Raw genomic sequence first — 23,634 nt, 5'->3', positions numbered from 1 at the left:
CCAGCAATATATTCCGTTTATACCTTGCTATGTTTCGAATGTGTCCCCTCCAAAATGTAGGTGTTGAAACGTAATGACTAATTGTGACAGTATCAAGAGGTGGGACCTGTAAGAGATGATTTAGGCCATAAGGGTTCCACCCTCATCAGTGAGATTAAAGCCTTTATGAAAGGGGCTTCCTGCAACATTTGTGTCTCACTTCCCCTTATACCTTCCACCATGTGAAGATGCAGCAGTCTTCTCATCCGGAAAATGCAGCATCAATGCACAGCCTTGGAAGCAAGAGTAGTCCTTGATAGACAATTGAACCTGCCAGCACCTTGATTTTGGGCTTCCCAGTCACTAGAACTGTGAGAAGATAAATGAATACATTTCCACTCATTATAAATTACCCAGTCTCAGGTATTTTGTTATAGCAGCACCAATTTACTAAGACATCTCTTCTATCCTTTTGGCTCTTGTTGCTCCGTTTTATTTCTGTATATGTTGTTATAAACCTTACACTACTTTACTAATATTTTTTATTTTTAAATGATTATTTTTAATCATTCACACACACACACACTCATCTTTTCACAAACATTTCAGTTATTTGGTAACATTCTTTACCTTCTTGAGTGTGTTTTTAAACATATTAATTACAGTACTTTTTTGTGTCTTTGATAACTCTAACATCTAGATCCCCTAATGAGCTATTTCTCTTCTCTTTTGTTTATTTATTTTCAGTAGTTTGGCCTTGTCTCCTAGGATGCTTAATTTTTTTTTGTTTTTTTTTTATTATGCTTAATAATTTTTTGTTGAATGACAGACTTTGTGTTTTTGTAGATGTAATTCATAGACATAATTTAAGGCTTTGAATGATACAAGCTTCTTCCAGAGGGAATTTGCTTTTGACTTCGGGAAATCAGAATAGGGATAAATCACGTCTTTATCCAGTCGAGGATTTAGCCGCTTTGTAACTGTACTTCAGTGTTTTCTGAGGAGTCGTCTATTCTCTGGCTTACCCCAGGGTATAACTCTCCTATGTTCCTAATTGGAAATCTCAGGTGTTTACCAGGGTTCCTACTCTTTAGTTAGCCCTAAACTCCAGGTTTTATTTTCTCAACTCTATAAGACTTTCAAAAGTCCTATCTGACTTCCCAGACTCTCAACTGCTATTTTTTTGTTCAGATTCTTAGTCTCCTGGTCCTTTACTGCTTCTGAATTATAAAAAAAAAAAAAATACATACTTTTTCAAAGCAGTACCATTTATTTTATTTTATGAGACAGGGTCTTTGTTGCCCAGGCTGGAGTGCCGTGGCCTGATCATGGCTGACCACAGCCTCAACCTTCTGGGCTCAAGCGATCCTCACACATCAGCCTCCCGAGTAGCTGGGACTACAGGCACACGTGACCATGCCTGGCTAATTTTTGTGTTTTTTGTAGAAATGGGGTTTTGCCATGTTGCCCAGGCTGGTCTCAAACTCCTGGGTTCAAGTGATCCACCTGCTTCAGCCTCCCAAAATGCTGGGATCATGCGCTCAGCCAGCAGTCCCATTTTTTAAAATCACAATATAGAATCTCAGGTTTCCCTCCAGGCATTTCCTTCCCTTCTGATATGTGCCCTTCTTTTCATTCCCCGGCTGCTTTGGTATCTCTGAACTCTAAGTTATGTCGCTTCAATCTCATAAGCCTGCTGAAATCTTAGGCCATGTTCCCAGTCTTTTAGCTAAAACTTTTTTATTTTTTTTTTTTTCCCCAAGCAGAGTCTTACTCTGTCACCCAGGGTGGAATGCAATGGGGCGATCTCGGCTCACTGCAACCTCCGCCTCCCGGGTTCAAGCAATTCTCCTGCCTCAGCCTCCTGAGTAGCTAGGATTACAGGCACACGCCTAGCTAATTTTTGTATTTTTAGTAGAGATGGGGTTTCGCCATGTTGGCCAGGCTGGTCTCAAACTCCCGAGCTCAAGTGATCTGCCCACCTCAGCCTCCCTAAGCGCTGGGATTACAGGCATAAGCCCCTAAGCGCTGGGATTACAGGCATAAGCCACCAAGCCCGGCCTAAAGCTTTATTATTGGATCCTGAGGCTCTACACCCCGTGTCACTTAGGACTTGGCAGATACCCCAAAGGGGAAACCTGTTGTATTCGTAGAATTTCAGACTCACTTTAATATATTTCTCTCTGTAGCCTGAACACCAGGGACCTGACTGCCTTAGTATCTCTCTAATGCTTTTAAACAGATTATTGGGTTGTATGTTGTGTCACTTTTCCAGTTGCTTTAGGTGGGAGGGTTAGTCCTCAACAACCTACCTCGCCATTATCAGAAGTAGAAAGTCCTGGTTTTTACTTTTGAAGAATGTTTTCACTGGGTATAGAATACTAAAACAGCCATTATTTTCTTTCAGAAATGTAATGAAGTCATTCCATTGTCTTCTGGTTTTCATTGTTGCATGGAAAGTAAATGTCAGTCTTGTTCATGGCTATGTGTCATTTTCCCTTTTTTTAAAAAAAAAATTCTTTATCTTTGGTATTCAGAAACTTTACTAAGTTGTATATCTGTGACATTTTCTTTCAGTTTATTATTTTGGGAGTTACAGCTCATTTTAAGTCTGTGGCTAGATGTATTTTACTAGATTTGGAAAATTCTTGGCCTGTATCTGTTAAAATATGCCCTCTCATCTCCTTCTGAGACTGTAATTACACAGATGATGGGCATTTTTAGCTTGTCCCATATGTCTATAACACTGTTTTGTGTATTTTCCATCCTTCTTTCTCTTTATGATTCAGTCTGAACACATTCTTTTGTCTGTCTTCCAGGTTACTAGTCCTTTCTTTTATTCTAATCTACCATTGTCTATTAGTTTCCTTACTTTTTTGGTTATTATATTTTAAACTGTATTTTTTATATTTAGTATCCAGTTTTATTGTTAAACTTTACATCTTGCTATCCATCTTCTTGAACATATTAATCAACTATTTTAAAGTTTGTGTCTGATAACTCCAATATCTAGATAACCAGGGTGGGAGGATCTATATCTATTTTCTGTTCTTATTTGTGGATTTTTGTCATGTGGTCCTGTCTCCTGATAGGCCAGATCTTGATTAAATAGTCAATCTTATATATAATAAATTACAGAAATAATTTGAGGATCTTGACAATGCTATTCTTCTTCCAGAAAGGGTTTATTTTTGTTGTTGTTGTTGTTTGTTTGTTTTTGAGAGAGTGTCTCACTCTGTCACCCAGGCTGGAGTGCAGGGGCATGATCTTGGCTCACCATAACCTCTGCCTCCTGGGTTCATGTGATTCTCCTGCCTCAGCCTCCTGAATAGGTGGGATTACAGGTGCATGCCATCATGCCCGGCTAATTTTTGTTTTTTAGTAGAGATAGGGTTTTACCATGTTGCCAGGCTGGTCGTGAACTCCTGACCTCAAGTGATCTACCTGCCTTGGCCTCCCAAAGTGCTGGGAGTCGCCGCACTCGGCCAGAATTTACTTTTGACCCTGGCAGGCAGTGAAGGTAGAAGGTCCCTGTAATCCAATCAGTGACTGGGATGATTCACACCTGAGCTGCAGTGTCTATGAAGGATGGTCTGTTTCTGATTCACCACTACTACTAGGATCAAGCCCTGCGGTGAATACAACCTGATGTCTTGTGATACGTATCAGAGCCTCTCAGCTTTGGTGGCTCTGAAACCTAATTTTTTATTCCCCTCAGGCCATGGTACTGCCAGAAGCTCTTCTTGGCATCTCAATTTTTCAGCCCAAACTTTTAAATCAGCAAATGCCTTAAGGGAAAAGGAGGCACCAAATGCTGGGCTCATTTCTCTGTGTCTCCCTTCTCTCCAAGATCTTCACTGCTTCAGTCCCAGCTGTCTTTTCAGCTGTCTGAGGTCTCTTACATATTCTTGTGATATATCTACCTAGATTTTTATGATATTCTTGGTGGAAGCGTTGGTCTGCAGCAGTCTAGTTTTCCGTTACCTTCTGTTGCTATTTCTGTGCAGTGTTTCCTGACCCCTGGATACTGGAGGACAAACAAATGGTACCATTTAGATTGACAGTTGGCTTCTACCTAGGAGTGCCCAGTTCAGTACCATCCCCATCGGGGATGCCCCCTCTATTGTAAAGACATCCACGTGCTTCTGAGGTCCACCCACTTCTTCCACTCTCACCTCCATGCCATTCTGCGTGAAATCACTTCTTCTGAAGTCCTTTCTTCCCCTCAAGAGGCCCATGCTCACCCACCCACTTACTCTCTTTCTCTGCCGACTGTCCACTTCCCACCTCCTCTAGGTCACATGCCAGAAACAGGCCCTGGAGGAGCAGCTGGCTCAGAGCCTGCAGGACCAGGAGGCCCAGATGGACACTCTGCAGCAGGCCCTGCAAGACAAGGATGCTCTGTCTGAGGAGCGGGCCCAGCTGCTGGCCAAGCAGGAGGCCTTGGAGAGGCAGGGCCGGCTTGCAGCTGAAGAGGCAGCTGATCTCAGGTATGCAAGGGCCTGCCAGTCAAGGCATGTCCCACACGTCCTTACCCTCAGAGAGTCTGCAGTGTGGCAGCGTATGGGACACGCACACCATGGCATAGGACTGGGAGGGAGTGTGTGCACATGAAATGGGCTGTGAGTGAGAGGCAAGCACAGTGCCTTTGGGTTGGGGCAGGGCATCTAGAAGAGGTCAACCCAGTGAAAGCACTGGGGTCACCTTCCTGAAAGAGGTGGTGGCAAGTGCAGAAGCACAGCTGAGACCAGTGGAAGGCAGATGTGGAATGTCTTGCTCATGGAGCTGTGGAGTTCAGGGTGAAGGGATGGCTGGATTCAGGCACTCCTACCGTGCCCTTGGAATCCTGCTTCTCCCTCCCTCAGCACAGCTTGGCTCTGAGATCTTATTCCAGGCAGGCTCACTCTGGGAGGTGGCAAGATGGCCAGCAGCCACTCCAGGGTCCCCCTTCCAGCAGACGCAGGGCACCCTTCTCCCCACAAGGCCTGAGAGTGGTGGCCATGGGCCATGTTGAGCTGCGTGATATCCCTGTACCAATCCTGGGAGCTGGGAGTCACAGGGCCCGGTCCCAGGCTTAGGTGGCACACCCACCCCTGGAGCCCAGAGCAGGGCCAGCCCAGGGACCACATGAGGTGGAGAGTGTGGGCGGGTGAGCCCAGAGGCCCTCAGGGCAAGTCCCAGAAGTTGGGACGGGCACTCACAGGCAGGAACAGGATGTGTGTAGGTGCCGCCCGGTGTGTGTGTGTGTAGGTGCCTCCTGGTATGTTGTGTGTAGGTGCTGCCTGGTGTGTGTGTGTGTGTAGGTGCCGCCTGGTGTGTGTGTGTGTAGGTGCCACCTGGTGTGTGTGTGTAGGTGCTGCCTGGTGTGTGTGTGTGTAGGTGCCGCCTGGTGTGTGTGTGTAGGTGCTGCCTGGTGTGTGTGTGTAGGTTCCGCCTGGTGTGTGTGTGTAGGTACCGCCTGGTGTGTGTGTGTGTAGGTGCCACCTGGTGTGTGTGTGTAGGTGCTGCCTGGTGTGTGTGTGTGTAGGTGCCACCCGGTGTGTGTGTGTAGGTGCCGCCTGGTGTGTGTGTGTAGGTGCCGCCTGGTGTGTGTGTGTAGGTGCCGCCTGGTGTGTGTGTGTGTAGGTGCCGCCTGGTGTGTGTGTGTAGGTGTGTGTGTGTGTGTGTAGGTTCCGCCTGGTGTGTGTGTGTAGGTACCGCCTGGTGTGTGTGTGTAGGTGCCACCTGGTGTGTGTGTGTAGGTGCTGCCTGGTGTGTGTGTGTGTGTGCCACCCGGTGTGTGTGTGTAGGTGCCGCCTGGTGTGTGTGTGTAGGTGCCTGGTGTGTGTGTGTAGGTGCCGCCTGGTGTGTGTGTGCATAGGTGCCGCCTGGTGTGTGTGTGTGTGTAGGTGCCGCCTGGTGTGTGTGTGTGTGTGTAGGTGCTGCCTAGTGTGTGTGTGTGTGTGTGTAGGTGCCGCCTGGTGTGTGTGTGTGTGTGTGTGTGTGTAGGTGCTGCCGTGTGTGTGTGTGTAGGTGCTGCCTGGTGTGTGTGTGTAGGTACCGCCTGGTGTGTGTGTGTAGGTGCCGCCTGCTGTGTGTGTGTGTAGGTGCCGCCTGGTGTGTGTGTGTGTAGGTACCGCCCGGTGTGTGTGTGTAGGTGCTGCCCGGTGTGTGTGTGTAGGTGCCGCCTGGTGTGTGTGTGTAGGTGCCGCCTGGTGTGTGTGTGTAGGTACCGCCTGGTGTGTGTGTGTGTGTAGGTGCCGCCTGGTGTGTGTGTGTAGGTGCCGCCTGGTGTGTGTGTGTAGGTACCGCCTGGTGTGTGTGTGTGTGTAGGTGCCGCCTGGTGTGTGTGTGTAGGTGCCACCTGGTGTGTGTGTGTGTAGGTACCGCCTGGTGTGTGTGTGCGTAGGTGCCGCCTGGTGTGTGTGTGTAGGTGCCGCCTGGTGTGTGTGTGCATAGGTACCCCCTGGTGTGTGTGTGCGTAGGTGCCGCCTGGTGTGTGTGTGTAGGTGCCGCCTGGTGTGTGTGTGTAGGTGCCACCTGGTGTGTGTGTGTAGGTGTAGGTGCTGCCTAGTGTGTGTGTGTAGGTGCCGCCTGGTGTGTGTGTGTGTGTGTAGGTGCTGCCTGGTGTGTGTGTGTGTGTAGGTGCTGCCTGGTGTGTGTGTGTAGGTTCTGCCTGTGTGTGTGTGTGTGTAGGTGCTGTGTGTGTGTGTAGGTTCTGCCTGGTGTGTGTGTGTAGGTGTAGGTCCTGCCTAGTGTGTGTGTGTAGGTGCTGCCTGGTGTGTGTGTGTAGGTGCCGCCTGGTGTGTGTGTGTGTGTAGGTGCTGCCTGGTGTGTGTGTGTGTAGGTGCTGCCTGGTGTGTGTGTGTGTAGGTACCGCCTGGTGTGTGTGTGTAGGTGCTGCCCTGTGTGTGTGTGTGTAGGTGCCGCCTGGTGTGTGTGTGTAGGTGCTGCCCTGTGTGTGTGTGTGTAGGTGCCGCCTGGTGTGTGTGTAGGTGCTGCCCTGTGTGTGTGTGTGTGTGTAGGCTGCTGCCTGGTGATCTGGATGGATCCTGCAGCCTCTGCAGAAACCCAGCAGCTGATGGCTTCTGTGCCTTCTCGGCTCTGCTTAGGGCCCTGCTCAGGCGCTGCTAAGTATTTTTGTTGAAAAGATTTCTTCCTGGAATTCTAGCATCTGAGAGGCATGAGAAACACTGGAGTCTGGGATCCTTGAGCTTCTTTGCAGACAAACCCCTTCTCCAAATGAAAGCTTTCGCAACAATTGGGAAGGAAAACCTGAGGGAGGCTGCTGTGGGTTCGGCGCCTTCCCATGCTCCTTTCTGGGCCCTGGGGGCTCCCAGGACCGGGGTGGAGGTCCTTTCCCTGCTGGTAGGATCTGCTGCCCAGAACACAGGCCCTGGCCAGAGCCCTCAGCAGCCTGGGTCCTGCCCTGACAGCTGCCCCTACCTCTGCCCTGCCACTGACCCCCCCAACCCCCGCACATGGCAGCCCTGCGGGCCCCAGCATCACAGGCCACCGAACAGGGGTCCTGACGGCCAGTTGAGCCTCTGGTGACAGAGGGGCTTGACCTGAAGCCACGTCTGCCCAACACACTCTGTGTTTATCTGACTGGCCCAGTGCGGCCGGAGAGCGTGGATGCTGCCACTTTGATGAACTCACAGGTAACACTGAGGACCATTAAGTGCGGGAAATCCTGCTGCAGCTCCTTGCTTCTGGTTAGGCCTCCCCACGGGTCTGCTTTATGAAGCGCTCCACTCTCGGATCCTCAGGCCCTGACAAGGCTTCTGCAGTGGGGACCTGCTCCCTCCCTTCATGGAGTCCTGGCCCGCTTGTCAGCCAGCAAGATGGACCAAGGTCCCTGCCGTCCCACACCCCAAGCAGCCCTGCCCTGCTCAGAGCACCCCGTGGGGGGCCAGGCCTCCAGTCCAGGGGCTCAATGGTGGAGCCCCTGGAGTTGCTCCTGGGCCCCCATGGAGAGAGAGAGGCTGGGCACAGGCTCAGGTCCCCAAGCTTCAGGCAAAGACGTCCGATTTCTGAGCAGCAGAGGCCACATCCCTTACAGGAGACCAGGCAGGCCTCTAGGAGGAGGGGTTTCCAGGCTGACTTGAAGGGAGAAGAGCTGCCAGGTGAAGACAGCACTCAAGCCTGGGAGTGTGGGATGGGGGCCATGAGGAGCACTTGCGGGCGGAGGGACTGGAAGGGGAGCAGAGCAGCGTGCAGCAGAGTGAGGTTTCTGGGGGTTCTGACCTGAGCCCAGAGGACCTCCCTCTGCAAGCCCTGGTGAGCCCCCAGAAGGCTGGGATGTGCTCTACCCCTGATGAAGGAGGTGGCAGTGGCCAAAAAGATGGAAGAGAAATGCAGGCAGGGCCTGGTCAAGAGTTGCCAGGGTCCCCGTGGCCTATGGCCCGCCCTGATCTCATCTGTTTGGGGTTGTGCACCCACCATTTGCGTGTTCATATGGGCGTCTGTGCTTGAGCCCTTGCAGTGTGTTTGTATGTGTTGTTTGTGCGTGTTGTTTGTGCGTGTTGTTTGTGCGTGTTTTTGCGTGTTGTTTGTGCGTGTTGTTTGTGCGTGTTGTTTGTGCGTGTTGTTTGTAGTGTTGTTTGTACGTGTTGTTTGTGCGTGTTGTTTGTGCGTGTTGTTTGTAGTGTTGTTTGTGTGTGTTGTTTGTGCGTGTTGTTTGTACGTGTTGTTTGTAGTGTTGTTTGTGCGTGTTGTTTGTGCGTGTTGTTTGTACATGTTGTTTGTACGTGTTGTTTGTGCGTGTTGTTGTATGTGTTGTTTGTACGTGTTGTTTGTACGTGTTGTTTGTACGTGTTGTTTGTACGTGTTGTTGTACGTGTTGTTTGTGCGTGTTGTTTGTGCGTGTTGTTTGTACGTGTTGTTTGTATCTGTTGTTTGTACTGTTGTTTGTACGTGTTGTTTGTGCGTGTTTGTGCGTGTTGTTTGTACGTGTTGTTTGTGCGTGTTGTTTGTGTGTGTTGTTTGTGTGTGTTGTTTGTATGTGTTGTTTGGTGCCTTGCTTTGTTCACTGATAAACACCCAGCACAGGGCAGCAAAGAGCAACAATGAAACTTGCCATTGATGGTTGGATCACTGATTAATTAATTGTTAGAAATGTGAAGTCTTTTATCACCCGTCCCTCCCAGGAACGGGCACTGCTGTGCGTTGGTGTGTGCTCCAGGTGTCTTCTGAGCGGTGGTATCTCCGTGCACAAATGCACCACGCAGGTTTTTCACATGATGGAATCACGCTGCATGTGGGGGTCCAGTTGGGTGGGTGACTTTTTGGGGGGACTCTTTTCATGACATTAGAATAGAAAATAGTTTCCTCGTCCTTGTTAATAGCACATGGTGCTCCAGAGACAAGATGCACCATAATTTCTACAACATTCTTCCATTTATTTGCATTTCAGCTGAGTCTCATTAACACCTGGGTAAAGCTATAGAGAGCATGTTGTACGCGGGATCTTACGGATGCCTTGCCCATTGTTTGCTGCTCCTTTGCAGGGCGGAGAGGGACTCCCTGGAGAGCAGCCTCCTCGAGGCCCAACAGCTGGCCACGAAGCTGCAGGAGCAGCTGGAGGAGGAGGCGCGGAGCACAGGACTCGCTCGGCAAGCCTTGCAAGGTGCTCCAAGGGCACTCCCTCAGCTCCTTCCCCAAAAGTGAGCCATGCAGGGGCCCCTGGCGTGGAGCTCACTACCCACACATGCTGCACCCCTCTCCGGAGCCCACAGGGGCACGAACGTGAGCCTGGAGCTCATGTGACGAAGCAAGTTGGGCCACCTCGCCCGTGAGGAACAGCAACACCCTGCCCAGGCCACACCTGGTGCCAGCCTGAGGCTCCGAACTGGGTTGTGGCCGCAGGGTCAGCGTGTAGCCTCCAGCTGCAGCCCTGTACCCTTGACCCTGCTCAGCCCAGCCTGCCATGGGCCGGCCGCCCACTCCCAGAGCCTGGAGTGGACAGTGGTCGCCCCCAAGGCTGTCACTCCCTAAGGAGTCCCAAAGGGTTCGGGGGTCCACATGCCAGGCCCTGGCACACCTTACTCATCACCCCACAGTGGAAATGGAGCAGCTACAAAGTGACTGGGAGGTCCAGGAGATGAAGCTGCGGCAGGACGTGGGGCGGCTCCAGCGACAGGTGGCACAGCAGGAGCGGGAGGCACAGCGGGCCCTGGAGAGCCAGGCGTCAGCTCACCGCGAGGCCCTGGCACAGCTCCAGAGGGAGAAGGTCTGCTTCCCAGGAGCCCACCAGTAGCTTCCTAGAAGGCTACCAGGTCCCAGGGAATGGCAGGCCCTTGGGAGGAGGGGCCCTGGGAGACTGAGCTCAGAGACAAAGGCACCTGGCCAGGGAAGGCTGGGCAAGGACCTGCTCATGCTTCATAGTTCAAGTGGGCATCCAGGGCCTTCCTCGTGGAGCCCTCACACTGGGCTTGGGTTGGTATTTGGGGGGGGGCTCCCTCATGGAAGACGCTGGATGTGCTGTTGGCTGGTCTGGTGCAGTCTGAAGGATGAGGGCTGGAGGGGCCCCCGTCCCGCAGGTCCCAGGCTTCTGGAGGCCTGGTTTGATGTGTCTTTACACCCCTCCATGGCAAGGGCACTGCAGAGACTCAGGAATGGTTTACAAACTGATAGATCAATGTGGGATGACAGGTGCTGAGACCCAGAGAGGCCCTCCCTGCTCTGGTGACTCTGAGGGGAAGACATGGGGGGGTGCAGCTGGCTGGACTGGACAGCCCCTGGGGCCCATCAGCCCTGGCATCCCACGGGCCAGGTCTCACTCAGGACCACAGACAACTGCTGGCCTCACCTGCCGGACCTCACAGCCCATCCCTTTACCTTGGTCCAGGAGACCCTGAGCCTGTCCCTGGAAGAGGAGAAGGAGGCAGCCAGATGCCAGCTGGAGCAGGAGAAGGAGCTGGTGACAAAAAGTGCCGCCGAGAGGGAGGCTCTGAAGGGGGAAATTCAGAGCCTGAAGCAGGAGCGGGACGAGAGCCTTCTCCAACTGGAGCACAGGATGCAACAGGTGATGGCACGGCTGGGGAGCAGCGGGGTTGCTCACACCCACTGCACCTGTCATCTCTGGCCCAGCACAAGGGCTGCATGTGGCCACACCTCAGGCAGATGCAGCCTTTCCAGGTCACTGCAATTTCAGCTTTGTTCTTCCACAGCAGTCATGATGGACAGATGTCCAACCACCTACCCACCCCTCCGTCCATCCATCCATCCACCCATCCATCCATCCATCCATCCATCCACCCATCCACCCACTCACTCACCCACCTATCTGTTCATCCAGCCATCTGTCCATTCATTCACCCATCTGTCCACCCATCCACTTGCCCATCCATCCATCCTTCCACCCATCCACCTACCTACCCATCCATCCATCCATCTCTCCATTCATCCCTCTATCTGTCCATTCATCCACCCACCTACGCCTCCATCCATCCATCCACCCATCCACCCACCTACCCATTCATCCATCCATCTGTCCATCCATTCACCTATCCATCCATTTATCCATTCATCCACCATCATCCACCCATCCACCTGCTCATCCATCCATCCTCCCGTCCACCTGCCCATCCATCCATCCACCCATCCACCTGTTCATCCATCCATACACTCATCCACTCACCTACCCGTCCATCCATCTATCTATCTGTCCATTCATCTATCTATCCACCCATCCATCCATGCATGTGAATGTCCCTCCACACACTTGTCACCATCCACCCACTCACTTGAATATCCATTCTTCTTTCCACACATTTAGGTAACCATCCAGATATATGGCCATGCATCCACATTCCTAGCTGTCCATCTATACATGTCACCATCCATGCAATCATTCATCAGTTCATTTGACTATCCATCCAACTATCCATGCACCCAACCTTCCATCCACACAGCTATCCACAACTCATCTGACCATCCATCCATCCATCCACTTAACATCCTTTCATCTGTCCACAAGCTCAGCTGTCCAGCCACATATCCAGCCATCCATCCATGTGTCTATCCATCCATCCACCTGATCCACCAACCAGCTAGTCATCCAATCATCCATCGGTGTATCCAACTCAAATACCAAGCCAAGCACATAATTACCAGCCACACATCTGGCCATCCTTCCATCCCAGCAGCAGTTGAGACTCAGTCACTGGCCCTATAAAAGCTACCCTGAGTCTAGGCTGTTCCAGTATATCATGCCGCCCTGAGGAATGCACTGTGGAGTGAAAGGAATGGACACACGAACACGTCCACATTGTGTCACATGGGGTGATAAAGGCTATAAGATATTGGTGCAACATCTTACGTTGTTGTGGCTCACACCTGTAATCTCAGCACTTTGGGAGACGGAGGTGGGTGGATCACTTGAGGTCAGGAGTTCAAAACTAGCCTGGCCAACATAGTGAAGCCCTGTCTCTACTAAAACTACAAAAAATTAGCCGGGCATGGTGGTGGGGACCTGTAATCCCAGCTACTCGGGAGGCTGAGGCAAGAGAAAAACTGGAACCCAGGAGGCGAGGTTGCAGTGAGCCAAGATGCAGAGACTCCTCAAAAAAAAAAAAGACAAATTGCAGGAGGAGTTACAGTAGCCAAAATAGCCAAGATTTATTGTCAAACTCTCTGCATTTAATATTTGATTCTTGCAACACTCTGAGGCACATGCTCTAATTATCCCTAAAGTAGTGGTGAGAAAACTAAGGTCCACAAATATTGAATGCCTTGCACAGGGCTGTGCAGTGCACCTGCTGGACACCGAGGTCTGTGCTCTTAACTGCCCCACAACTCTGCATCCTTAGGTGGAGGAAGGGAAGGCCTTACAGGAGGAATAGTAGTGTTGGGTGGAGAGGACGTAGACATTGGCAGGATGTCTGGGGATGGCATGAAGTTCTGCACAGCTGCCAGGCTGCACGTGAGTGGAAGCATCGAGAGAGGTGTGCAGTGGAGCCGGGATGGGCCTTGGGCACCAGCATCAGGTGACAGGGAGCCAGTGGATGTTCTTGAGCCAAGGTGATATGATAGGAGTTGGGTGGAAGAGAGTCTGGGGCCAGGAGGCTGGGGAGAGGCTGAGGCAGGGTCCATGTGAGAGGGGCTGAGAGCCAGGCAAAGGAGGAGAAAGGTAAGTTCAAAGCCCCTTGGGACGTGGTGATATTATTCCCATTGGACATATGAGAAAAGAGGCTCCAGGGGAAGCAATACATCTGGGGAGTGGATGGCCCATCAAGGCCCCCACGCAGCCCCTCATTCCCATCTGAGACCAACCACAGGACAACGTGGCCTGTTCTCATGTGATTATTTAATCCCAGCTTCCCAGAGGCACACACAGCCCTCCAAGAGAGGGGACCTCAGTCAAACAGGAGTGCAGGCTTGGTGGCTCAGGCCTGTGATCCTAGCACTTTGGGAGGCCGAGCCCAGCGGATCATCTGAGGTCAGGAGTTCAAGACCAGCCTGGTCAACATGGTGAAACCACGTCTCTACTAAAAAAAAGACAAAAATTAAGTGGGTGTGGTGGCGGGTGTCTATAATCCCAGCTACTCAGGAGGCTGAGGCAGGAGAATCGCTTGAACCTAGGAGGCAGAGGTTTCAGTGAGCGGAGATCATGCCACTGCATTCCAGCCTGGGTGACAGAGTGAGACTCCGTATCAAAACAAAACAAAACAAAACAACAGGAGTGCAGGCTAAGAGGGCAGACAGGCACCGTGTGCTAGTGCCCTCCCTTCCCTGGACTCGCAGCAGAACCACGATAAGGGGCACCCCAGGGGCAGAGCACAGACGGGCTGGCCTGTGGAGCCCTTGCCGGTACAGCAAGCTTTCCCAGGACCTCTGCTCGGCCAGCTGACCGTTATCCTAGGCGGCCTGTGCAGAGAAACTGAGCGGAGCAGTGGGGCTGGGGGGTCTAGCGGGAAACTTCCCCACACTTCCCTGAGGAACCTGTGATGACCCAGTCGGGGATCTTATTTCTACAACGAAGAAGAGGAATTATACGTGGAGCAGGAGCCAAAGACCTGGAACCACTGGCCCAGGAGGGGCTGCCTTCACCAGAACCCTCCATTCTCTTACCCACTGTGTCTGAATGGCGGTTTGCCCACACCTGTTTGCAAAGCGAAGCCCTCACCCGAGAGAATGCCACACTTCTATATTTGATGAAGTTTTGCCTAAAATTCTAACAAATACTCCCTTGCGGTGCCCAGTAATGAGGGGCACAGGAGGGAGAAACAGGGCCCCCACCCTTGCAGACCTTATTGTCCAGTAAGGGCAGATTCATAAACAGCCAGCAGGTCTCCAGCCGAGCAAAACAAGCAGGGCCTCGAGGGAGGGAGGGAGGGGAGCAAGGGGGAGCATTGATTTTTAAAATGGTTTAGAATATAGAAAGCCATTTCAATGAAAAGCCCCCCACTCTTGCCCCTCCCCTTCACTAGGCCACTCAGGGAACAGTTGTCCTCTCTCTTTGATTCCCCTGTAACACGCCCATGCAATTCTGACCCAGAGATAGCACAGACCCCACAGGGCAAGGTCCCCAGCAGGACGCCCTCTCTCAGACACCATCCACAAGTCCAGGGGTCTCCAGGCCACCCACACTTCTGACCACCTGACTACAAGTTTGGGGGTTCCCATGGTCCTCTCAGATTCAGCCATTCACTAGAATGACTCACAGAACTCAGGAAAGCCTCTTGTTCCTCTTAGAGTTTCATTATCAAATATGGAATTCAAGACCAGCCAGAAGAGGAGACACGCGGGCAAGGTGTGGGCACGTCACAGACAGGGGCTGCTGTGCCCTCCCTGTGGAGCCAGCCCAGCACCCTCCTGCACCCCAGTGTGCTCACCAGCCAGGAGGCTCCACTGCACTTTGGCGTCCAGAGTTTTTACTGGGTTTCACCGTGTAACATGATCCGTGGAGTGATTGGTTATGTGACTGAAGCCCGCTTCTCTGACTCTGGGAGGCTGGGTTGACATCCTTTGGCTCAAAGCCTCAACCCTCTAATAATCGTCTTTCAGCAGACAGCCCCCATCCTGAAATTCGGTAGGAGGCCGGGCGCGGTGGCTCATGCCTGTAATCCCAGCACTTTGGGAGGCCGAGGCGGGCAGATCACAAGGTCAGGAGATCAAGACCACGGTGAAACCCTGTCTCTACTAAAAATATAAAAAATTAGCCGGGCGCCGTGGCGGGCACCTGTAGTCCCAGCTACTGAGGAGGCTGAGGCAGGAGAATGGCGTAAACCTGGGAGGCGGAGCTTGCAGTGAGCCGAGATCACGCCACTGCACTCCAGCCTGGGCGGTAGAGCGAGACTCCGTCTCCAAAAAAAAAAAAAAAAAAACTCCGGTGTGGTCCCAGGGGCCCGCCAGGAATAATGCAGACACTCCTCATTTTGGGAAACCCCCAGTGTTTAGAAGCTTCCTCCAAGGACCCAGGACAAAGACCTGATAAATCTTTTGTTATGCAACACTCTCCAAAGATTGCTTGCAAACAAATATACAGCATTACCTCCCCAACACTGCACTTTTAATACAAAGGGGACGGAAAGTCCACGCCGGCTCCTGAGCATTTCTCTTCTCAATTATCAAAGCATCTCGGTGACCTTTCCCAACTGTGTATCTGCAGCTTTGTTCTCCTGTTCCTGGGCTGCGTGCTGAGCTGCCAGGACTGGGTCTTCCTGTGGCTGGCTGTTCTTCCTCCCATGGACATCTGGGTTGCCTCCAGCTTTGTTGCCATTACAGCAATGTCACAGACGTTAGTGACACCATGCAGAGGTCATTCCACACAGGCGCACGCATGTCTCTGGGCTGCCCTCCCCGAAATGGGCCTGGGCAGAGAGAATATCCATGTGTGAATTTGACAGGCATTGCTTCCACAGCCTGGCCCATGGAGCAGCGTGCCACCCTTGGGGCTGAGGGTGTCTTGCTGACACGCGCCTTCCACACCATCAGGGAGTTGGAGCATTTTCAGGCTTTTAAGCTTCCTTCTCTGCACTGCAGTGGGTGTTGCCTAGAAGGATGGATGTGGCTCATGAAGGCCCCCAAACTGCATGGGAAAGGGGAGGATTTTGAACAGGCAGAGGAAGGTGATGATACCCCAGGGATGGGCGCAAGGGCAGACACAGAGGTGAGATGATGTCGGACAGAGGGCAGGCGCTCAGAGGGTGAAAGGGCCCAGGGCCCAGGCCTGCCTCTGTGGGAGCCGCCTCTCCTCTCCAGTGGCAGGGATGTACAGACGGGAACATGAACATGCTGCGTCCAGGGGAGCCTCTGCACTCAGCATTCTGCCACAGCCTCTTCTTCGAGGGGGGCCTCATCCCTCCCCCCAGCCTCCCCAACTTTCTCACAAGTATACCCTGTCCTGTTCAGGCCCTGTCCCTAAAAGAAGCAGAGCGGAGCCTTCTGAGCGAGGAGCTCTCCAGGGCCAGGAGGGTGCTGGAGCGGGTACAGCAGGAGGCACAGAGCCAGCAGGAGCAAGCACAGGTGAGCCCCACGCAGCCCGGCCACGTGCACAGCCAAGCAGGTGCTAGCTGACCCCAGGGAGCCACCCCTCCTGCCTGGTCCTAGTGGCATATCCCTCTCCATCCCCTCCCTTCCTGAGAGTCAGTTTCCCCCCGGTGCCTCTAGGGCTCCTGGTGGGAGGGGCACCCAATGGGCAGGAAAGGTCCGAGTGAACCAAAGCAGTTCTCCCTTAGCTTCAGGGCTGGCAGGGGCCAGAGAGGGGAGGCCTGGCCCAGCTGGGGGCCACCCATGAGCCAGCAGCAGCAAGCGGCTGAGCCCGTGTGTGCACTGGAGCTGCTCATAGAAAAGCACAGCTGGGGTCATGTGCACCAGCCTCGTGGAACTCACCACAGAGATCCTTCCAAGGGAGAAACTGAACCTGAGGCAGCTGGGCCTGCACCCGAGGAAACTCTTAGCAGGAAAGGAAACCCATATTGAGTCCTGAGTGGAGCCAGGAGAGAGTCGCCCACGGAGGGCCTAGCCCAGCCCCCAGCAAACAGCTGCCCACCCTTAGCCAGTGGAGAGGCTCTCCCATGCACAAAGGCTGCTGCAGGCAGCCAGTGGGGGTCACCTGGGACCCCTGAGTCCTCCCCTAGAGCCCAAGTCCAGAGGGCTGGGCGGGCAGCAGCAAATAGGGCACTGGGCAGAGCTATAGGGAGGAGGGCTCTGGAGAGGAGGGATCTGGAGAGGAGGGATCTGGGGAGCAGGGCTTTGGGGAGGAGGAATCTGGGGAGGAGGACTCTGAGGCCTATGCCTCCAGCTCGTGGGCAAGGCTGGGCACCCACTGTTGTTGCTTACAGAGCGCCAAGGCTTCAGCCCATCTGTGACGTGGCACCAGGTCCCACATGGGAGACAAAGAGACTGGGCAGGGCTCCTAGGGAGTAGCCAAAGCCCAGTGATAGAACATGGATGGGGGCCTGGCTCACAGGGAGGGTGGCCAGAGCCCAGCAATAGGACATAGATGGAGGAGCCACAGCAGGGCCTCCCAAGGTCCAGGGGGCCTGAGGAGGGGCTGTTTGTGTTGAGGTCGGGGCTGCTGTCCTGGGTGGCAGGGGCTGGCCCTGAACAGACACAAGTGCCAGGGTGCCCTGGGCAGGGAGGGAATGGGCTCAAGGCACCGGACGCAGCTCCTCTCCTTTCCAGGAACAGGTAGGATTGAGGGCGAGGCTGACTGCCGACCCCAGCTCTGACCCGCTCTCTGCCCTCTCTGGCCGCACACACCCCGTCAGCTGGGCCCACACCTGCCTCCTGCCTCTGTCCCAGCTCCCAGCATGTTCAGTGACGAGGCCGTTCATTCCCATACTTCTTGGCTCATTTTAAATTCGGGCAAACCTCTTCCTCCCTGTCCCTGGCAAGGAGGCAGGGTTGGACACCCACCTGACTGGCGTTGAATGTATGGCTCAGTGTGCAGTGAACAGAACACAGGCCATGGTGCCAGGTGCGGGAGGCAGGCCCCTTCTGTGCCCATTCTGAACGGGGGCACTTCTCACTGACTGCACAGAGGCATACGCAGGCCGCCTGGTGGGGGGCCGGGGTGTCCAGGCAGCAGGGCCTTGGGGGACACTCGGTGACTCGGAGCCAGGATGGAGGGCGTGTGCCCCATCCCCAGGGTGCTGCACAGCAGGAGAGGGCACTGCAATGAGGAGGCGGCTACTGGGGTGTCACTTCGCCCCCTCCTGCCCGACGCCACGACCCGGATTCCTAGTCCCTTCAAGCAGGGCTGCCCAGAGGAGCGCCTGGCAGCCCAGGGGAGCCTTGCCCCTCACGCCGTGGAGCCCTGCCCTGCTCTGTTCCTGCCCCTGAGGCCTAGAGCGTTCCACAGGGCCCAGGAGGACCAAGCTTGGCATCGGGCCTGTGACCGTGCCCCTCCCTCCTCCCGACCACTGGCCAGCAGCTCCCTCGGCTCCACCCGTGGGCAGGGACCCAGGAAAGCCCTCCTGGGGCCGTGGGAGCTGACGCCTGTGGCTCACAGAGAGGCCTCGTCTGGAGCCAGTGCTGGCTTCTGGAGCCTTCTCTCGAGCTGGCCCTGAGTCTCCCCGGGACTCGGGACCAGGCCTGCCAGCCAGCCGGCCTCCCTGGGGAGCTCGTTAAGGGTTCCTTTGCCACCTCGGCTCAGAAAATGGAAATTAAAACTGTTGAGAGCAGCGGGAGGAGAGGAATGCTGCCAAGGAGCACCAGGCTCCAGATGACAGGAGAGCGTGTGCCCCCAGGCTGAGTCACCACTGCCGCCGGGCTCCTGGCCGCTGCCCTGTCCCTGAGGCCCTCACAGGGGTATCCTGCAGCCAGGGCAGCGCTGGGGCATGCTGAGGCACAGAGCCATGGCCTGGTCACCCAAAATGGCCCTTGTCAGTCCGGAGAGACCACAGGGGGTTGTGGAGAACGAGGACAGGAGGCAGCACCTCGGCTCCTTTCCCAGGAGCAGGGGTCACGGGTCACAGGCTGCAGGAGCCCCCGCCCTAGCAGAATCCAGGTGGACAGGAGGGGCTCCCGAGATCTGGCACAGGGGCAGCCATGCGGGCACCTGTGCCCCCGGGAACACTGAGCCAGCTCTGGAGGGAGCCGTCCCCCACCAGCCACCCCCTGCCAGCCGCCTGCTGCTGCCTGGAGGCTTGGTCCGGTGCCCCGAGCCCAGGGGTGTGGAACCTGAGCAGGGCAGGGCTCTGACTCTTCATGTTGGGGACACTGAGGCCCAGAAAGCTGAGACCCCCCTGAGCCGCGTCTGCCCTGCCGCCCTAACCTGGGCAGGGGTGCAGAGGGGAGGGCCTTGAGAGGAAGCAGGGTGGTGTCCCAAGGGGCCTGGGGCTTGGGGTGAAGAAGGCGGCATTCGTCCATCAACAAGGGGCCATGAGCTGAGCCTGGGGCCTCCTGGCCCAAGGATCCCTACTGGCCACACTGCCCCAAGGCCCGAGAGGACACCTCGGGTGGTGTAGGCGACAGGGAGCCAACTCCAGCTGAGCTCAGTCCCAAATGGAGGGTAGAGCTGCCCAGTGTGTGGTGGTCCCTGCAGGGATGGGCCCTGCCCCAGGGCGCAGGCTGAGCTGAGCGGCTGCCTCCTGCTGTGTCCATGGGCACTTACACATCACAGCTGGCAGGGACCGTGGACGTCTCCTCATCCCAGCAGCCTGTCTGATAGTTTAGGAAACACCGGTTACCCGGGGCGTGCGTGATTAGCAGGGCCCAGCTCCCCCTCCCCAGCCACTGCAACACGTCCTGCTCCAGGGTCCTGGCCTTACCTCACCCTCCACTGCTGGGCCCGGCTCCCTGGTGCCACTGTGGGCTCCCTTCTCCCCGCAGGCCACCATCAGCTCCACAACCGAGGAGCTGAAGGCCCTCCAGGCCCAGTTTGAGGATGCCATCATGGCCCATCAGAGGGAGACCACGGCCCTATGCGACAGCCTCCGGGACCTATCGGCCGAGCGGGGCGATGTGGAGAGAGAGGTGAGGGGTGGGGCTGGGGGGCTTCTGGGGATGTCAGAGGAGAGAAGAAAGCAGGGCAGGTGCCGAGAGAGGAGAGTGGGGGTGCCAGGAGGAAAGAGAGGCTGTACCACGGAGGAGGGCGGAGTCATCTCCGGGACTAGGAAGAGGCAAACAGCTACAGGGGCTGTGGGGCTAGGGGCCCTCATACCGGGCAGTAAGCCAAGCCTGGGCTCTCAGAGCAGATGAAACGGTGCCTGGCCCAGGCCATTGGCTAAGGGAAGCTGACACTGGTTTTCAAGGAAAAGGAGGCATCATTTCTAAGCCTCCTGAAGGGGTGAGTTTGACTTTGGGGTGCAAGTGGGCTTGGCTGAGTCAGGTGAACTTGGCTGAGTCAGGTGAACTTGGCTGAGTCAGGGTGCCAGCTGAGCGGGAGGGGAGCTCTCTGCAAGCTGCCGTGGGTCCCGATGCGGCTCCTGCTTGTCCTGGGAAGGTGCACAGCACACCTGCCAGCTCCCAGGGCACTGGTGGGGCACACCTGCTGCTGGGAAGGCCAGCATGTGAAAGGGTGGCCAGAGCCACGCAGCCGAAGGCTCCGGGAGTCCGGACAGCCCCCTTGTTCCACACACAGTTAAGAAAGTGGAGGCCGGGCGCGGTGGCTCAAGCCTGTAATCCCAGCACTTTGGGAGGCCGAGACGGGCGGATCACGAGGTCAGGAGTTCGAGACCATCCTGGCTAACACAGTGAAACCCCGTCTCTACTAAAAAATACAAAAAACTAGCCGGGCGAGGTGGTGGGCGCCTGTAGTCCCGGCTACTCGGGAGGCTGAGGCAGGAGAATGGCGTAAAAACCCGGGAGGCGGAGCTTGCAGTGAGCTGAGATCCGGCCACTGCACTCCACCCTGGGCGACATAGCGAGACTCCGTCTCAAAAAAAAAAAAAAAAAAAAAAAAGAAAGTGGAGTCAGGAAGGGCCTGATTCTGGAGGCACTGGGGCAGCTGTCACCTCCCAAAGCCTTTCTGAGAGACAGGCATGACCGGGGGCAAAGGAGAATTCGGACCCTTAGCCAGGAGACCAATCGCACCATCCACTGAGGCGTGGGGAGGCCCTTGACAAGCTGGGCTCTGTCCACACAGCGGGAGGCATGGACTTCATTGGTCTGGACACTAGGGTGGGGGAAGGCTGGATTTAGGGCAGCGGGCAAGAAAAGAAGTGGGTTAGTGGAGATTTCGGGGTGGGCCTGGACCTGGCCAAGGGCCCAAGGTTGACACGGAGGCCCCCAGGAGCCACGTGATGGTGACGTGGGGTGGGGGACAGTCTTGGGCAGGGGGCAAGAGTGGCCAGGGCTAGGCTGGCCTGGGCTCAGCAGGCAGGCAGATTGGAGAGGCGTTTCTGAGGGGGGTTGGCAGGATATGGGGACGCCTGTGTGTGGCAAGGGCAGGAGGGCACACGGATCTGGGCTGGAAGAGGGCAGGGTCAGCTGGAGCCCCAGCGGGGCCCATGGGGACGGGGCGGCCTTGCACACTCCCTGGGCTGCTTGCCAAGGCTGGGGACTGCACAGCTGACCTGGTGCTGGCGCACACCACGCCCCAGAGGCCGGGCCGCCAGGCAGGGGAGAGTGAGGAGAGGGGCTCAGCCCTCCCCAAGCACACCCGAGAGGCAGGCTGAGAGAGGAAGAGAACATGATTTAACATGACCGGCTGTTTACACTGGCCCCAAGGAGAAAGGTCTCCTTTCAACAGATTTCAAAGTCAGGCCCGGTCAGCGACCACACGGGGAAGCAAAAGGAGATTTCAAAACTAGGGGCAGCAGGGGGAGGGGGAGGGAGAGGTGTGGCGGGGGTGGGGGTGCCTTGGTTCTGCTGGCCTCAAGGAAGGGAGTGCAGGCCTCATGGGAAGGTCAGGCTCTCAAAGGAGCAGCCCCTGGAAGGGAGTGGGGGCTCCCAGAACAGAGCAGGGTGCCCAGAAAGGGAGTGGGGGCCAAAAGGTGAGGACGGCTGAGGGGGACAAGAGGAACCATCACAGAGAAAAGCAAGCAGAGCCCGTCCAGGCGCCAGGCTGGCCCAGAGTCACCATGAAAACCGTAACATTTTTCACAACCTTTAAACTGGAGGAACTTCCAGGCTTTCAGACCCTGCCTGAGGTCCACACGTGTGTGCACACATGCATACACATCATCCACACAGTGAGACCACACACGCCTGTGTACACTCAACACTCAGAGTGGTGCACGCATGCTGAATGCACACATGCCCCACGCACTCACACTCACACAATTCATGCTGGAATCACATACGGACACCACACAGTGCACAAGGCATGCACAGAAACGTGGAAGTACACACACGCATGTGTGCACTCATATGCACATACCTAGCACAAACACACACACACACACACTCACACACACACACACTCATCACACACACATGCACTCACACACAGTGCACGCACAGGCATACAGACATGCACACACATGCATGCACACACATAAGCACACCACGGACAGAGTAGACACCTGCACCAGCTCACACACACACACTCACACACTCATCACCCACACTCACACACACATGCAAACACATACACTCACACACATCACACACACACATGCACACACACATACACTCATCACACACACATGCACACACACACATAAACACACACTCATCACACACATGCACACACATACACACTCATCACACACACAGAGACACACACATGCACATACACACACTCATCACACATGCACTCACACACGCACACTCACACACGCACACTCACACACATGCACACTCACACACGCACACTCACACACGCACACTCATACACACGCACACTCACACATGCACACACACGCACACACACGCACACGCGCACACACGCACACTCACACACACACTCATCACACACTCACACACACACAGACTCTCACACACAGACTCACACACATACACACTCACACACGCACACTCACACACTCATCACACATGCACTCACACATGCACACTCACACACATGCACACATCACACACGCACACACATGCACACTCACACACGCACACTCTCTCACACACACACACACTCACCCTCCCTTGCTGTCCCTCCACAGCCCTCCTCCCCTGCAGAGCTCTGGAGCTGCCTCCCTGCAGGAGATTTTTAAAAGAGGCTGTTTATACAATTTCTAGCAACGAAATAATTATTATAATCACATTAAGTGATTTGGCTGTAAAATTCCTGTAAAAGGGATGGCTGTTCTCATGAGGCAGAGGGAGCGGGTGGGGTGGGGGTGGGGTGGGGGCGGCCCTCCTCCTGCATTTGTTTTGCTTGTTTTCATCTCCTCTGCCCTGGGAAATGAAAACAGTTTCTTTTATGATGCATGGGCCCTTGTGCGGGTCCTTGACCTTCTGGGCGGGTTTCTGCTGAGCTCGGCGGAAAATGCTCCGCACGGTCACGGCTCCCACGTGTGGGGGTGGAGGGAGCGGAGGGGAGGCTCCGGCCCTTCCCAAAAACAGAACAACAATAACAGCGGCAGCCTCGGGAGCCAGGCCGGCCGGGGGCCTGGACAATATCCCGTGAAAACAGCCAGAAAGAGGGGCTTGCTTTCGGCCAGCCAGCGCCTTGCCGTCGCGGAGTCTTTGTAGCTTCCACCTCTGGGCACGCCCCCTGGCTCCCTCCGTCTCCTCCTCCGGGACACACGAGAGCCGGAAGGGAGCCCTCTCCAGGGTTTCTGGCCAGGCCCAGAGCTCAGACCTGGGAGGCAGGAGACTGGGCGC

The 23,634-nt window shown here is 55.0% G+C and overlaps 1 protein-coding gene across 1 annotated transcript in view; it reads left to right on the top strand.

Annotated features, from left to right (window-relative positions):
• The window catches only part of CROCC2 (ciliary rootlet coiled-coil, rootletin family member 2), an 80,878-nt gene that overhangs the window by 33,680 nt on the left and 23,564 nt on the right, over positions 1–23,634 (top strand). Inside the window, exons 15-20 of the mRNA XM_050752021.1 lie at positions 4,276–4,469; positions 9,468–9,586; positions 10,020–10,189; positions 10,808–10,984; positions 16,315–16,428; positions 19,741–19,884. Of these exons, the coding sequence (XP_050607978.1) occupies positions 4,276–4,469; positions 9,468–9,586; positions 10,020–10,189; positions 10,808–10,984; positions 16,315–16,428; positions 19,741–19,884 (918 nt within the window). The remainder of the gene's footprint in view (positions 1–4,275; positions 4,470–9,467; positions 9,587–10,019; positions 10,190–10,807; positions 10,985–16,314; positions 16,429–19,740; positions 19,885–23,634) is intronic.

Source organism: Macaca thibetana, chromosome 12 (assembly GCF_024542745.1).
Source record: "Macaca thibetana thibetana isolate TM-01 chromosome 12, ASM2454274v1, whole genome shotgun sequence".
Taxonomy (NCBI): domain Eukaryota; kingdom Metazoa; phylum Chordata; class Mammalia; order Primates; family Cercopithecidae; genus Macaca; species Macaca thibetana.
This window is presented reverse-complemented; position numbering and strand designations above follow the sequence as displayed.